Here is a 17,157-nt window from a genome sequence, read left to right on the forward strand (position 1 = left end):
GGCTCCTGAGCTTGCCTTGCTGTTGTGACTCTACAAAGAGGTGGCAAAAGGGACAGGGTGGTGGTGCTGGGGAGGAGGGGAAGGGGGAAAGAAGGAAGGAAAGGAGGATGTAGCTGCTGTGCAGAATGGTGACAGGGAAATCTCATTGACTGTAGGAATGCAGTGTCTGTACGTGATTTGATAGTGTAAAGGCCCGTGACACTGGCCAAAAAAGAAATGAGAGCATGAAAGTGAGAGAGAGGGGTGGACAAAATGGCCTTGCACAATCTGGCACAGACCCTGGAAGTCACAAGAGCAAGAAGCCATTAGAGGTAAGAGACAGGCAACCCCAGGGAAGGGTTTTCTTGTGGAGACACTGGGCACTTAATAGCCATTGCTTGTTCTCCCTTTGTATAGAATCTCCAGTCCTTTTAGCCAAAGCAGGCTGCATACAAAGGGAGCCAGGCCAGGGCTAACAACCTTTAAACCAGTCTTTTTCACTTTCATAGCTGGACTCAAGTAGGCACATGAGGAAAACTGGATGTCTTCTCCCAAAGCAGTAAGAACCTACTATTGAGGGGTGACATGGTATGCTGTTCCTGTGTGTGGGCTCCCAGCAACGGTCCACACCCTTGTCCCTGACCATGCCATCTTTGGTGTCCGTGCTGAGAGCTGCTCGTGCCTGTTCAGTGGCAATCTGCCCAGTCTCCAGTGGCACCAGTCTGTCCCACTAGCCCAGATCTCTCTAACGCGCAGAGGAAGGTTACCATCCTTAGTCTCACATGGTTACTGCCACCCATCATCCCCCACCCCAGGCTTGCACTGCTCTTTACGCAAGCACAGAATAAACCCACAGCCACTGCCGCCCACCACAGACCTCCTTGTAGCAGTGTCCCCAGCCTCTGTCTGAAACCATAAGCCAGGTCATGCCAGGGCCATGGGTGGGAGGTATAGATTGGCAAGAGACAAGGAAGACGAGAAGATGCAAAATCTTCCCTTTCACTGTCGCCTCCTGGCCATGAACACTACTCTGACCACCAAGATCCTTTCTCTGTCTCTTCTTCCTCCATCTGCATTCCCTTCCAGGCAAACACCACATCCAAGCAGGCTATTTTTGTGCTGGCTGTTGTTGCCTTCTCAAAATTGCCTTGACAATGCCTGTGCCGCCCGCTCCCTGCCTCCTGAGAGCAGCTGCCAAGCTGAGGTTCCCGCTCATCCTCCATTAGCCACGTGAAAAAAAGACCCAGAAAGGTTTTGTATTCTCAGCCTGGTCTGGACAGACTGGATTCAGCATCTGACTCAGCCTTTCCCCAGGTCCAGATTATTTCCTGCTAGAGGGAGATAGGCTACAGGGAGAATGTTTCTGTCTCTCCCTCGCTGTCCCCACCACCCCCTGTCGCTGCCTGTCAGGCCTTTATCCTCATTGAGATGCAAGGCTGGCCACTGCGGCCATCCGCTGAGCCGTCTGCTCCTGAAGGCACCTTCCCCTCCTTCCCCCCCTCCTCCCGGGGCTGCCTGTGGAGCTATTCTTCAGCCTCTGCATTTCACAACAGCTCAAAGGCAGATGCATCAATCCTTTCAGGGGATGGGGACGTGAGGAGAATGGCAAGGGGTCTGCAGGCAGGTGTTGGTAGGTTCCCAGCCATTTCACAAGCTTTGTCCCACTCCCTGTCCCCCACTGGCTTGTGCCTGAGGCTTGGAGTGGGGCATGGGGCAGAAATGGGGAAGAGAAGAGGATGGGGAGGAAGAGCGCTGGGATACGCTGACCCCATAGGCACGCCCAGCCAGGACGCAGGCACGCTCCCTCCCAGCTGCCTGCACGCTGCCACCTTTCCCCCGTCAGGGGAGCAGGGATCCAACCCTGTCCGCTCAAGGTTTACACCAGGGACTAATTTGGCCCTGGTGCAGACAACTGAGGGAGGGGGAACAACCCCACGGATGCTAGCAAGCGTGAAGGGTGGGGAGAAAAAGGAGGGGAGGGGATGGGGGGTTGTCGCCACCTGCGCCGGGCACCCTGGGCAGACAGCGCTCCCGTCTCGTACCCTGGAATGGGTTGGGGCTGGTTCAGGACCGGGTCCCCAGGACCCCTCCTCAGCTCCCTCGCGCAGCCGCTCTGGTCCCGCTGCTCCAACCGCCCTGGCAGCAGCCGGCATGGGGCAGGAGGGAGGGCTGGGTCGGGCCAGCTCGAGGTCTGCAGGAGGGCAGCTGGTTCCCGGTGTGTGTTTTACCCGTAGGTGCCACAATCCTGTGACTGTGTGTTCGAAAGCCTTGAGTCTATACATTTAAGAATCAGCAAATTAGAAAAATTGTCCTGAAATGTTGGGGGGAGGAAAAAGGCAGGAAGGCAGAGAGGGGCAGGGAAGGACTGAGAGGGAGGGAGGGACGGGGTTGGTAAAAGAGAGCTCCTCCAGGGGCACTGCCCTGGCTTTGTGCCCATCACCTGTGGGCTGGGAAGGCAGGAGGGAGGCAAGGATGAGAAAGGAGGACTGATTTCACACATTCGGTGCATATCATACAACCAGGGCAAGGCTTTCCTCCCGGGGCTCCTACCCAGGATGGCATCACTGCCGTAGCCAGTCTAGAGCCCTGCCCAGCAGCCCGAACCATACTCACAGCAGGGTTACAATTCACTGCTTCATTGCTCGGGGGAAAGATATCTTCTCCTTTCTTTCTCTTTTTTTTTTTTTTTTTTTTTTTTTTTTTAATTATATATATCTCTTTAAGCACTTTTTTCTCCCTTTTTGTTTCTTTTTTTTTTTTTTAAAGTCTTACAATTCTCTGTAACAGCAGCTTCTTTCTGTATTGGTGTGGAAGTTATATATAGAGAGATATCTATAAATATATATAAGCCAAACTGCCTTACAGGTTGTTGTTTTGTGGGATTTTTGTCGGTTTGCTTTTTGTTTTTGTTTTTTTCAGTGTTGTATGTGTAGCAGGCACTTGAGTTTATATGAAGATGTTTGCTTGGGAGCTGAGGGGCAAAGGACTTGGGAGGGGGAGAGGGAAGGAAGGACGGAAGGAAGGAGCAGGGACTTTCGACAAGTGGCCACTGCTAGCCAAGGATGTCCAGGTAGATTGGTGTGGCCTTGCCCAGAGCATGAAGGATCTTGTAGATCTCCTTGATGTTGAGCCTTTGCTGAGGTTCTCTCTGCCAGCAGCCCAACATGATGTCATAAACCTCCTTGGGGCAGACTCGAGGCCTTTCCAAAACTCGGCCCTGGGTAATGCACTCAATGACCTGAAAGAATGAAAGAAAAGAGACGTTGAACACCAGCTGGGCAGCTCCTGGAGGGTGTCCTGTCCCAGCTACTTCTTGGGTGATGTGGTACTGTTTGGTGAATGGGAGTGCTAAGAAGCCAAGAGGTCTGCAGATCCTTAGCACTCATCTGTTTGTGTGTTCTTAATGATAATTTTACAGTGAAAAGTTCGTCTCCAGCTACAGCCTTGCCGTTCCCAAAAACCTTCCCCATTTGACACCTATCTACCTCAATGCACTTTCCAAACAGGTCACAGGAAAATGAAACGAAGTTTTAATTTATGATGTCAGGTTTTCCTGCTAGCTGAAGAACGAAAATAAGCCTTAAAATCCCCAAACTAAAGTAATACGTTGCACAACTGAAATGGTATTATTCTTCCCTGAAAATCAAGAGTCCTTTCCATTACAAAGCCCAGGAATGTTCTGCAAGGGAGGGTACAGAGCATCTTTTCCTACCTCCATCTCCAAGGGCAGCTTTGCCTCATTTTGACAGAGGCAAGCAGCTGAAAGAATGAAATTTCATCTCAAATCACATCTGTGATGGAGAAAAAAAAATCGCAGTGCTAACACTCTGCTTTGGGTCAGGTTGATGCTGCTAATGAATGAGCAAAATGTGAGCTTTTGGGTAGCACTGAAGTCTCTTCAGAGGGATGCCATTGGAAAGGACTCCCCTAAGTGTCTGTTCATGTTTTCTTCACCGGAGGAGCGGATGCAAAAGGAAGGGAGGTATGATTTGTGAGAGCTGCTATTACTGTCTGGCCTCCTTGGTTGGAGTTGCTGAGTCCCAGCATTGCAGTGTTTGAGTGACCTGCCACGCTCTGCAGATAAACACAGATCCCAAGCAGTGTGTTGAGGGAAGCCACCCAGCAAGGGATGTTTGGAATTTATGATTTATGAATAGTAATGGGCCTGCCACACAGCTCAACAGATACTTATCGCTTTGCTGTTTGCATATAAATACAGAGGGGAGATATTTGGACCTGCTGAAAGCGGCTGAGGAAGACACAGCATGCAGAGAAGCCTGCACTGCCATAAAGCTGCTGGCAGCGGTGACTTGTGGGAGGAGGTGAGTTATGGTTTCTGACAGGACATCCTGGACATGCACAGGAGCACTGTGATGGGCCCCTTCTCTCCAGGACAAAGGAAGGGCATAAACAGAAATTAATGGACTGGCTGAGGCTTTCAGGTGAGGTGGTGCTCTGCTTCATTCCTCTGCTCAGGCAGGGTCTTTTCCAGCCTCGAAAAAAACTGCTAAAAATACTCTGGAGGTATGAGGCCATGCGGATGCCACAGGAGGGAGCAGGCATCCCAGCCTTGCTAATGCCAACCCCCAGCAGCAACAACGCTCGACCAGCCTGGTGACTGCTCATGGTCCAGTCCTGGCAGCCTGGAGCTGGGCACAGATTCCATTAAGCTGCCTCTCCATGGGGCTCTGCAGCTGCGGCCAGGCTGCCGCTGGGTTGCTTTGATGCCTCCCCATCCAGGAGCTGGTGGAGGTGTCAGTCCTCTGCAGCCACCCAGGTTCAGTCAGCCCACCTCTTCACAAATTGTGAAAAATTAACCAGATGAGAGCTAATGTGGCTTCCTCCCACCAGGATAGTGTGTTCTGGGGCGGGAGTCCTCAGCTCTCAGAATGAAGTGGATACAGCAACAGGAAAGGGAAGGATGAGATTTTTTGCAGGGATAGTAGCAAAGCCAACAGAGCTGCACTTGTGCAGAGTTTAACCAGCCCTCCTCCCTCAAGGTTAAGGTTGACTATTCTCAGTCCTATTGCCCTGCAAAGGAAACTGAGGCAGAAAGCATGGGGGTAGCCAAGCTGTCATATTGCAGCATGCCTATCATCCATGTACAAGCTACATGTGCTCATTTGTGTCTGTTTGTATTTACCCTCCCAGGGAAATGCAAGAGCAGCTCATTAAATAGCGTGACAAATAACTTCTGTCGCTGTCGATTCCATTGTTTGCGTCTCTAAAATGTTTACGTGTGCTACTTTGGGATATATAGTCAGGCCCCATTGAGCACATGAATGGGCAAGTATTAGAGCTGTAAAGCAACACCTTGGATTTGCCATCTCTGCAACTCACTTAATTAAGGGATCTGTATCCAGAAAGCAGAAAATGCACATTTCTCATTACAAAAGGTGAAATTTCTGAAATCCATTAGATACACAGTAGGATAAAAATGTGCAAGGTTCCCACACACTGCTATGTCAATGCATCTTGTTCCTCTTCTATAATACCCCCTGCTATTCTGAGCAAAAATCTTCCAGTGCATTTCTGCTGATGTGCCTCAAACCTCAGGTCTGACACTCCGCTAATCCCAGCCAGTCTTCCCTCAACATTTTTATAGCGCAGCCTTATACTGATGGGCTTCAACTTTTGCTATTCAAAGAAATAACAAGCAGAAACCAGCTCCTTGGGTTCCACCTCCAATGAACTGGGGCAAACTACATAGTAGATATCCCTACGGCAAAAAGCCCCCCAGAAATGCGCCACGTGCTATATAACAAGCTTCAAACTGTTTCTCCCAAACTGGAGATGGCAGCAAGATCCTCAGCTATAAAGGAGAAAGAGAGCACAGGAAACTCTGGGCATGACAATGACTTAGGTCCTGACAGTAATTTGGGTATCCCCAGTCTCTGACCCCGAGAGTTTACCAGATGTGGCTGTTATGGAAGTCTGCCAGGGACTTAGAAGGGAGAGACTGAGGTTGAACCAGCACATGGCTTTGGCAGAACCCTTTGGTTCCTGCATGCCTCAGTTCCCCTAGGTCTTAAGCAGAGATAACGACACTTCTCCCACGGTGAGGGCACCTGTGGGAGGGGACCATCTATGTATGAATTGCTTTGCAAGCAACCTGGAAAGGAGAGATGGTAGAAAGTACAGTTTCCAGCTGAGGTGTCTCAGCACTGTTGTACCTCTGTGTTTGAGAGCTGAAACCAGGGCTGCTTCCCATACGTGAAGATCTCCCAGAGGATCACCCCGAAGCTCCAGACATCACTCTCTGTTGTGAACTTCCTGTACATGATGCTCTCCGGAGGCATCCAGCGGATAGGCAGCATGGTGTGTCCTCCGACCTGGGTGAGGGCAAAGGCACAAGGAAAGCTGAGTGATGAGAACCCCGAGGAAGGGATCATGTCCACATGATGTGGACAAACACAGGGCATCCCTGTAAGCTACATCAACAAGGAGCTGTTCAAAAAAGCTGGGCTGGCTACTGCCTCCCCGACCGCCCATGGGCTTACCTACCAATCCCACCTGGTTAACATGATGGATAGGGAGTGAAACGTTTCAAGATAAATGATGGCCTCTCCTCCCAAAATGGGCTTGAAAAGAAATCAAACGACAAAATGCCAAGAGCATACTCCAACCCTATAGTCTGATGAACCAGGAGGCAAGGCAAGAAACAGTGTTCAGCAAAGTATTGCACTGAGTTTTGCAGGGCCTCAGTGCTCTGGGGCACCCACCAGAAATACAGGGTGAGGTTTGTCCCTCCTCGGTAAGGTTTTCTAAAAGTCATGCACAGGCATCTGCACATCACCTAATGCCATGAAAGATTTTGTGCTCATAAAACTGTGCTACAGGCTTTTTTTCAAAGAGTGCTTTGAATATGTAAATGACTGCAGGACCACACTGCAAAAAGGCGGTCTGTTTGTAAAGAACGGGCTCTTACAGGCAGGGATATGCCCAGCATTTAATGGAGGCAAGAAAGCCAGCCCCTTTGGAGAGTCTGGCAATGGAAGAGCCCATGGGTGAAGTCCCATTGGGGTATGCCAAGCCAGGGAAAGGCTCTTTCTCTGTCAGGGTCTGCTCTTCTCCAGGGCACATGAATCCAGCAGGTACACAGCAGGTTTGCAGGATACATGCGAACAGTTTGAAAGCAGATGGATTTACCTTCAGATTCACTAGAGATTTCTAAACAAGCGTCTCTGAGCAGGACAAGTTTTTCTCTGTTCTGTCCTACATAAGAAGCACCATCTGTGGGGAAACAGCTAATTGATAAGGCCAGGCAGTGCTGGAAGCAGTACTGCTGCAAGTCTCCAGCACTCATTTCTACTGAGGATAAAGCATCCAAGGTTTTAGCGGTGATGAGAAAGAGTGCTTTTGTGGTGCTGCTTGGAAGACTGCTTGTCTCATTACAGGCACCAAAAAAGCAAGTGCTAATAACTTTGTAGCACTCTATGTGAATCAGGCAGAAATCTCTCTGGTCCTGCGAAGCATCACAGGGAGGAGGTATCTGGTATCTAGGTTTCCAGCATATGTGTGGCTATTCAAAATAATGAGATTGTTGTGTTTACTTGGATGAAAACTTTCCTTCTACAAACAAAAGCTCTTGGTTGAGCTGCCAGTTTTCCAAAGCTGCTACAGTTTTGCCTGATTAAAGCAGAACTAGTGTGGGGAGGGGTCAGCGCAGAGACACGCTGCAGTGCTTGGAAGCAAGAGGGATAGTGCTGGGGAGGTGTGTTGGAACAGGGTGTGAAATGGGTATGATGCTTAGCAGGCTCTCTGCATGACGGGTGTGAGTCAGACTTCTCTGGGGTTTGGCAGAATTTGGACTTTGGGTTTGCAATGTTGTACTCAGAGGTCTGCAGACCAGCCTTTTTTTCTAATTTTGAAACAGATCTTCCTTCAACAAAGAGGAGGAGTTTTGAGAGTCTCAGGAACATCACTGTTTCCTAAGTGCAGAGGTGCTCAGAACTGCAACACATGAAGATGAAAAGCTCATTGCAGCTGTACACCTCCTGTTTAGAAATGGCTTGGCTGGTGTGTTCTCAGCTCGCTTCTCTGAACTCTCTTCCGTAATGGAAATTGAAATATGCTTTTCTTTGTTTGTTCCTTTGAAACCTTGGCTGCAATTCTAGCTCTTTCCTGCATTCCCAGCTTTTACAAGTTGCTTTCTTTTCTTGTGAAGAGCTCTGAGGAAATGTTATCAATAGAACAGGACATATACCGAACTTGATTGTTGTAAAAAATGTTTTGTGCTAATGTTTATTTTATTATCCTTTAAGTAGCCCTAAGTTTTCAGTTTTCCAACAACCTCCAACAAAATGATCACTTATTGCAAAGCTCTCTGTGTTTGCAGTATCCTGAATCTTGCAGGATCACTTGCAATCACAAGTCGTACGATGTGTTGAGCACAGTCAACTCCCTTTTGAACAGGTCTTACAGCAGTTCAGAGTCTATGAACCAGGTTCTCAGCTTACACAAAGAATATTAGCGCAGTATTGCTTGAATGGGGGGGTCCTCATTTACACCACTTGTGTATCTGGCCCTGAAAGCAGAGCAGACAAGCCATCCCAGTTCTAATAAGCTAAAATAAAGTTGAGGTCTTTCATCTGCTCTAGAGACATCCTGGGGAAGAACTGCCAGTAAAGTGACATACACAGTCAACCGTTGTACCAAGGACGCGACGACACAGTCTTGGCTTAGCTCATACGGTGGAGTCCAGGGACGGCCAAAGCATTCCTCCCAGCCCTGTATGTCATGTGAGACATATCTTTTACTAAAAATTAATCTGGTAATAATTACTGATCAAATTAATTTGGGGAGGAAAAGTCCCAAGCAATGCCCAGAAAACATGTGGATCCAGAAAAATATGGCTCAGCTATGTTCATAAAAAGGAAGGTATTCTTTGCAGAGGTATTCTTTGCATCCCAAAAGGGTGCCACATTTTTGAGAGTGAATGTTAAGTCTTGCACTTACTAGCTGGCTATAAGCAGAACAGGCATCAATTAAACTATACCATAAAAGCACTCCACTGCCTAGCCTGACACATAAGGCTGACTATTACATTTTAAAGCATTGCTTTTGACTATCCCTTACTGCTTCCCTCACAAACTGATTAGGATTAAAATTCCCATTTCACAGATGAGAAAACAGATGCAAGAAGGCTGGGGAAGGCCCTGCGCTGAAGCTGTGTAGCAAGTCAACACTAAGTTGAGTCTCCCTGGTCTGTGGTCAGCCATACCCTGTTACTTGCTGATGTAGCAAAATGATTTAGAGCTGAGCACAGAGGGCTTGTGCTACTGATGCCATAGGAAGCGGAGTGTGTTCAGAGTGACAGAAATCCTTTGCATAACATGTAGTGGCTGCGAGTTGTATTATGCCACTGTAGACTTGCACGTGACTCCCATGGCTACACACTTCTTTTACAGGACCAGCCATTGCCAGAAGCATAAAAGTAAAATGATGCTATTAAATCAGGCTAAAAAAAAAGGATGCTGGTTTTTTTTCTTTTGCAAAGCCAGTTTACATGGCATGTCCTTGGCTTTGCAAAGAATCGTTACCATGTCTTCAGAGAGATGCTGAAAGTTTATTTCGGGCAAACATCTGTTTGCTCAGAGCTGGGCCTGGCAGGTTTCGGTCCATGTAAGACTGATGCTTGTCAGAAGCATGCTGCTTCTGAGTCTTTTCTAAACCCGTCACGTCATCTTCCTACCCCATCTTCCTCCATTTCCCTTGGGAGCCAGGGATGGGGGAGCCCAGCGATCATGCAGGTTCATCTTCTAAAGGCCTCTAAGGGTAAAATATCCTCAAACAGTGGCATTGTAACATCTCCCCTGGAGACACTCCACAACCTGGAAGAGGGATTTGCTTTCAAGCAAATAAAGCAAGTAAATCCTCCTCTGTTCCTCTCTTTAAATCCTAAGACGCTGCCAAGCTCACCCTTTCTCCTTGTTATTTTAATGCTTCATAGACCTGCAGACTGGCCTCTTTATCCCATTGTCATGGCTGTCTAGCTTTACTTGACATTTTTAGCTCTCTGACTTTCTCCCCCTAGATAAACTCTCCATGCCCACATTGACATGTTACTCCCACCGCTTTGCCTTTTCATTTTGAAGTACTATCCTGGTAATAAACAGAACAATAAGTGCACATCCTCTGAGTGGCCAAAGTTTCCTTCTTCTGTATCCATTTTAAGATCACAGTATCACCTACTCATTTCCACCCCTTTCTAATGGATACTCCCAAGTGCATGACCTGGTCTACAGCCACGTTTCTGATACTCCAGGGCACCTGGCCTCTGCTCTGAAGCCTCATTACACATCCAAGCCTGTAGACTTGCAAGATAACCAGCCACTCCCCTGGAGTAGCTTATTGCTGTATTAGATATGAACCTCAGGGAGCTGGGGGAGGTTCGTGAAAGGCCAGCATTAATGGCCATTAGGGAGAGAGATAATTACTTAATGCTAGTACAGCACTTTGACGATGAAAAGCTATATAAGTGCTATGTACAAGTAGGAGGCTTATAAGGCTTGGGGTTTGTCTGCTACCAAGGAAAGCTGGTGTCTGGGGAAAAGATTCTCCTTGTCCCACCTTTCTGAATGACATCCAGCTGATTAGGAAAGGAAAAGATGGCTTGTTATCCCCAGTGAGTTCGACAGTACAGCAGCAGGTAGTGGAGCAGCACCGTTCAGCAAGGACTGTGCACTATGCCTGCAGTTTGGGCCGCTGACAGAGATACCATGGAAATCAAAACCAAAGTATGGCTGAAAAGCCCTCATGAGAACTCTGGACTGGTGGGAATCCAGAGACTAACACATTAAAGGCAGCTGTTTGTGAGCAGTGCTGTTTTCCCCCTCCTGGCTCACATACCAGCTCCTGGGCTGTAGCCCAGGGTGGCATTCAGAGGGGAGGTACCGAGCCATCCACTCCATGCTCACAGTTGAAGGTTGCTTCATGGATCTGTTAAGAACAGAGTTTGGTCTCTGCCATACTCTAAGGCAGTATTTTACTTTCCTTTTTGTGCAGTTTCCTTCCCAACTTTGAAATAAAAAGAAAAATAAGCCCGTGCTTTTGTTTTCCTTAGTCATTTGACATTCACTTTCCAAGGTCATTTGACAGCTTTCTTCCTGTTCCTGGCATACTTCAGGAAGGCTCTGCTCCTGCTCCTGCCTTGGGAAAGTCACAAGAACTACTCACTGTAGGTGTCTTCATATGGTGCAGCATTATTTGAACTTCCCTTTCATGTGCAGGAAACTGAGACATTTGAGTTTGAACAGAATCATGTAGCAGTAGTGGAGACCTTGGCACCATTTTTCTCCAGGAAAATCCAACACTCAATCCCCTCGATGTAATGATAACACACGCATTCCCTGAATGCTGTCTCTGTTCCTGCTGCTGTAGGTAGGGATGACCTGGGATCTTATTTAATTGCAGACTTGGCTGTCATCCCAGGCTGGGCTGCACCAGAACACATGTCCTTTAGCCCTCAGTTCTAGGAGCTGGGTGATCCCTGGAAGATACTTAGCTCTGAACCTTCCCCCAGCAGCCAGATGTATGTCCCCATCAGGACACGCTGATTCCTGCTGCGGGCAGGATGTGTTATTCAGCAGTTCTGGACAGCCTTGTATGAATAAGAGCCGCAGGTGGCTCGGTGACCCAAGAGGACACAAGGGCAAAAAAAAAGCAATGCAAGCAAGAAGCAGGAAAACCACCCCTGTTTGGCTAAGTTGAGCTCTTGGAGAAAAACAAACAGCAAACAAACCTGCTGTAGATCATGCCTTTGTTAGTCGAAGTCTGTCAGATCAGGCTGGGGCAGGAGAAGGTGGCTTCTCAGGGACAAGGCAAAGGGCAGTACGTGCTTATGGCTGGGGATGCAGGAGACACTCCTTTCTCGCCTCCAGTGCTGCATCCAGCAGCACTGAGAGATTCTTCCCGATCACATGTGCCTGTATTTTGCCTGCGTGGGTCCTGACAAATTCCTGGGCAACTTTTGCAAAGCAGAGAGATTAACTGCCATGCCAGACAGAGCTGAGCTTTGCTGAACCTTAGCTGTCCTCTACTCCACAGTTTTAACTGTCACCTTACTGGGCTCTTAAGTACCCAAGTGGTTTAAATCAGAGGTAGCTGAATGTAACTGCAAGTTGTGACTGGGTGTGATTCCGAGTACTTTATCTGTCATTTTCCTTCAGCTTATCCAGAAAGAAAGGCTCTAGCTATAGCTGAGATTACACCATTGCCAGATTTACTCTGCCCACAAAATATCCCCAAGGTGTTCTCCTGACTGAGAGGCATCACGTGTTATGGCTGTACCAGCCCTCGGGCTGAGCCTCTTCTAAGCGACTCAAAAGCCATCACTGCAAACTCTGCATAGCCCTGTCCTTGCGTTCAGGTCCTGTGCCTTTGCTGCCGCACTGTCATAGCCAGTGCTGAACATGAGCTGAAGAACACTCAGCAAATAAGAAAAAGCTTCCTCCAAAGATTTTGACTTGACTTATTGTGTCCTCACCATGCAGCACTCTGCATGTGTACGCTCTGCTTTCTGGGAATGGCAGATGTGATCCTCTCCTAATCCTCACTTTCTACGCCAACCACCTCTTCCATCGCAGGCTCTGGCAGTGCCGCAGCGTGGGGCTTGCTGCCTGCTCCCCTGCATGCCAGTGACTGAAGACATCTCACAGCAATTTGCAAGCGATCACAGAGGGGTTTTGGAAATTTACAGAACGCCCAAAGCAACCTGCAGCTGCCTCTCCTACTTGCCTGCAGCTGCACTGGGTGTCCCAGCCGTGGCCAAAGCAGGGAAGATGCAGGTCACTTGCTGCCAGAGGGGAGTGCTGGACTTAACCAGGGAGAGCATGAGGAAAAGAACCAAATGTCCGCATCATGAGGTGATGTAAGGAGCCAGATGGACTTGCTCAGGAGCAGGAAAGACTGACCAGGCAGGGTTAATGTGAAAATGAGAAAGGGGTGAGACCTTCCTGCTGTCAGTAGGACTGTTTGGCAGGGGACTGTTTGTTCCCCCCAGATGCACACACTGTGTTTAAACATGAGTCTAAAAATAAAGCCTGCCGTTGACATTGTTTTTCCTTACTTCATTTAACAATCTAGTTGCTTTATGACCTGTAATTCTGAATCACGTTGAATCAAGCGGTATAATTTGCAAGCAGGGACAGCGGCCTTTCTCCCCCTTCCCCTCATCTCTGCTCCACTGACTGTGTTTTAATCCCACGGTTTTCAGCATTCCTAATGAGCCATTAACAAGCTGCCAATTACTTATGCAAATGAGGGGGGGCAGACATGGAGGGGTGGCTGTAGCTAGAGGTAAATTCTGCTACCTCAAAACGGCCTGAGATAAATCACTGCTGCTCTAAGAGCTGCCTGTACCCAAGAGTCCTCTCAGTTATATTATCTGCCATCTAAAAATGCCAGAGGTAATGCAGAGGATGGTTAGAAAAGGGAAACAGAGGAGTAATCGCACATATATTTTTAATTATGTTTGCCAATAATCTATTTGGTGTACTCCTTACCACAGCTCACCCCTCCTATTTACTTCCCAGAACTCAAAGCAGCAGCACCCACTGCTAGAAAAGGGCTGCACAACCAGCCTGCAGAGGATCAAAGGCCAGTTTCTTATCTTTATAGAAGTAAATGCTCCAAAAGCCATGATCTCCAACACAGGGACATAAACTGTAAGAAACCCCACCCTTGCCTCATTCAGCTGGGGAGAGGTGAGCGCACCTAGTAACGAAGTCAGCAAGGCCACCACCACGTCCCAGCAGGTCCTACACCCCCACCCTGACAGTTGCTGCTAGAGCCTGCCAGGTGAAGAAGAGGTGACCAGCCTCCTGAGCCCCTGGACCACCTACTGAAAGTTTCTTTTGGTCCAGAGTAACAAAACCCCACACTAGGATCTCGGACAGTTGAGGAAAGTGGTAGCACGAGGGAAAGATTCACCGGTAGAAGACCCAGTGGCTTCCCAGGAGTCCCACTGCTGGGATGTGGGTTGGCACTGGGCAGCTGTGCAGAGGGGTGCATGCAGATGGTGGCCTCTGCTGTCTTCTGCACCACAGCCACAACACGGGCACCACATCTAGGCTGTTCAAAAGCTACCACCTAAGCCACCTTTCCCTGGCCACTGCCCAGCCAACAGCAGGTGCTGAGAAGGCCACTAAACCTAGTCAAACTACAGCCATCACATAGTTTGTCAGGCAACATATGGATTTACCATTTTGTCTCCACCAGGCTGGAGATCCTTGTACCACGCCACACTCTTCCAGGACAGGCCGGCTCAGAGACATGCAATATCCGTGAAACAGCGCAGCTGTCGGCTAGATACAGCTTCAAAAGGGATCTGTAGTCTGCAAAGACTGCATGTGCCAACAGAAATTGTCCATGACTGATCTGCATTATCATTTTGCAGTGAGCTGGTAATGCTACAAGAAGTGTTTAATAGCTCAAAAGCTAATCAGATAGAGACTAAGTTAAACCATCATGATGCAAGAAACGCGTCCATCAGGATTCTGCTCTTTGGCGGACGCAGAGAATGAAAATCAGCTCAGTTTCTGGCTTCGGAAAGTAGGAAGATTTTCCCAATAAATCTCAACCTGGCTACATAAAAGTGAAGTCTCAAAATGGCCTGAGAAATGCAGTTTAGGAAATAGGACCAATAAAACACTTGCATGTATGATCACCCTACACTAAAATGCTTTCAGATTAGTATCTCATCATCTCCCCTACCACCGTCCCTCTCTCTCTGTCCTGACAGTGACTCCCCTCTGGGTAACCCATAATGCTCTGTCTTTGTCTGCAGCCAGAGCCATTCCAGGCTGAAGACTATATGTGATTTAGATAAGGCTCCATTACTTAACTTGTAGATGCTGGGCAATCAGTTCAACTGCCTTAGCATTAATCATAATCATATTCAAAATTCATTAAGCTAGATTGTTTGGAAATCTATTTCTTGTTAATGTCAGAATCACTGAGCATAGCCCCGGCAGTGTACAGAGAGAAATTTAATACATTGGGAACTCCCGTATAATAAATGGGAACTCCCTATAGAAGCAGAACCTTTCTTTACGTGCAGCTGGACTCTGGCAGCTCCTGCCTGGTTTGTCATTTGTGAATTTTGTTAAGTAGCAGTGAAACACTCTGAGCATGCTGGCTGTCGGCTGATCAAGAGGCATCTATAGAAATACGTAGCTGAGTATGGAGTTTTTAAGGGGGAAGCTTAGATGCTCAGATCCATGCCCATAAATCTTAATAATACCTTTTGTATCTAAAAACTGGCCAGGCAACCCAGAGACTTCCATGCACAATCATGGTGTAGAGGTACAAAAATCTAAAGTCCTTTAAAAATAGAAACCTGTTCCTTGCTTTCCTGAAAACTTTCATTAGATTAGAGGATGGGGCTTTAGTACTTCACCAAGATGAAAAACTTTGAGCAATAAAATAGCTGGATCACTCCTTCCAGCCAGTTTCCTGTAGGCCAATTGAGGACGGTTCCCAATGGTGCGCTCCCTAATGGTTTATTTGGCCTGTTTAAGCATTTTGGATGATGGTGCTTTCCTTCAGGTACGAGTTCTCACCCTCTAGTCGCACAGTGGTTTCTCAGCAGGGTAACATCACAGAAATACAGAACAACTTCAGAAGATGCATACTCTTTGTCTCCTAATGAAGGCAGTGCAGGCACAGATGGCATCTCAGACAAACACGTTGCAAGCGGTTTTAAAATAAAGAGCTCATCATCAGAGGCTGCAGTGTCACACCTACTAATGATGCAATTAAACTCATCAGTGCCGGTGGGAAAGCTGTGCCAGCTCTGGCACTGCTGAATGGAGAGCTGCATTTCACGGCAAAGGCAAACCCCAACCTGCCACCTCCCCCCCCCCCCCCGCCGTGATTTAGGTCCCTGTAGAGACACACTGAATATATGAAGCCAGTGGATGAACCTCGTGACACCTAAAATACAGGGGGTTGCCCTGGACATGCCCTTCCCATGCCTGCCTGAAGCATCCCCGTCAAAATGTGATGCGGCTTACAGAGGGGAGGCTGCAGATGGTGACAACAGCCAAAGATGGACAGGCGCAGGAGAGCGACTGCACCCACCAGCACGGCTGCAGTGGGGGAGCAGCAGCAGCACTGGGAAGTGGCAGAACTAAAACCATCAACAGCCCAAATGGTGGCATGTGCAGAAAGTGGGGCTGGGGTTTGGCCATAGGATTGTGATAGAAAACAAGCTAAATTTGAAAATCTGAAGACATAAAGCATTGCAGCCTCTCCTACTCTGTTTGTCCACCCAAGACTTTCTGTGCAATGAAATTTCCTCCATTCTTTATCAAGTTTTCCAGATGCCCTTGAGTAGGAGAGAACTGCTGGAGTCCCATGCATTTTAAACCACTGTGTTAAAATTCTTCCTCCCTACTTCATTTAGCCAGGAGTGTAAATAAATAAGCAAACCCACAAACACAGGAACCTGGTTCCCAGACGCCATTAGAGCCCTCAAGCACTAAGTGGCCATCGCAGATATCACTAGTTGCCTTCTGCTCCCCTTCCTGCAGCCAGTCAGACACTCCACCCCAGGGAGCCCCACCGGGACCATTCAACAAACCCAACACCCGGCAGGACACATCTGACTGTTTCTGCCGTAATATAGGACTGCTTCTAGATGGTCAGCTCTCCGAACTAGGCGAGTTTTCCTAGAGGAGTCTCCAGCCACCAGCTCTCCATTAGGGTTAGCCACAAGAGGAAGGGCAGAAGGAGAAAGTGAGTCTAAAGAAACCGCTAATGTTCTGCAGTGTCTGATAGGATGAATGACCCCTGCAGACATATGCTGAGCAGACAGGACAGTCCTCAATTATGTCATTGCTGGAGCATTTACTTCAAGGAGAAACGTGACTACAAATGCTGGGCTTAAAGCCTTGGCTGTTTTTACCGCCTCTGGATAAGCTGCTCTGGTCCAAGAGTGTTAGGTATGTGTGTGCATCATGCACAGGCAGTGACACACATGTCTGCGTATGAAACAGCTTTACAGCCCGAAGAGTAAAGCTGAAAAAAACCTGTTAAATTTCATTCTGCCCTCTTTCCTTTGTGAGAGAGGCCCTAAAGGATTTGCTAAGGTATTGATGGGTGCCAATCCATATATCCCAGCGGGTAACCCACAGCCTCTGTCAGGAAATCACAAGCAAATCTTGCCTACATGAT

At 48.1% G+C, this 17,157-nt stretch overlaps 1 protein-coding gene across 2 annotated transcripts in view; it reads right to left on the reverse strand.

Moving 5' to 3' along the window:
• Nucleotides 1-2,758: 2,758 nt before the first annotated feature.
• NTRK3 (neurotrophic receptor tyrosine kinase 3) overlaps nucleotides 2,759-17,157 on the reverse strand; it is a 217,933-nt gene continuing 203,534 nt past the window's right edge. For both annotated transcript variants that reach the window (XM_040601974.1, XM_040601977.1), the window contains 2 exons: nucleotides 6,153-6,311; nucleotides 2,759-3,217 (listed from right to left, as the gene is read on the reverse strand). In XM_040601974.1, the coding sequence (XP_040457908.1) occupies nucleotides 3,032-3,217; nucleotides 6,153-6,311 (345 nt within the window). In that variant the 3' untranslated portion in view covers nucleotides 2,759-3,031. The remainder of the gene's footprint in view (nucleotides 3,218-6,152; nucleotides 6,312-17,157) is intronic.

This window comes from Falco naumanni, chromosome 7 (genome assembly GCF_017639655.2).
Source record: "Falco naumanni isolate bFalNau1 chromosome 7, bFalNau1.pat, whole genome shotgun sequence".
In the NCBI taxonomy this organism is placed as follows: Eukaryota; Metazoa; Chordata; class Aves; order Falconiformes; family Falconidae; genus Falco; species Falco naumanni.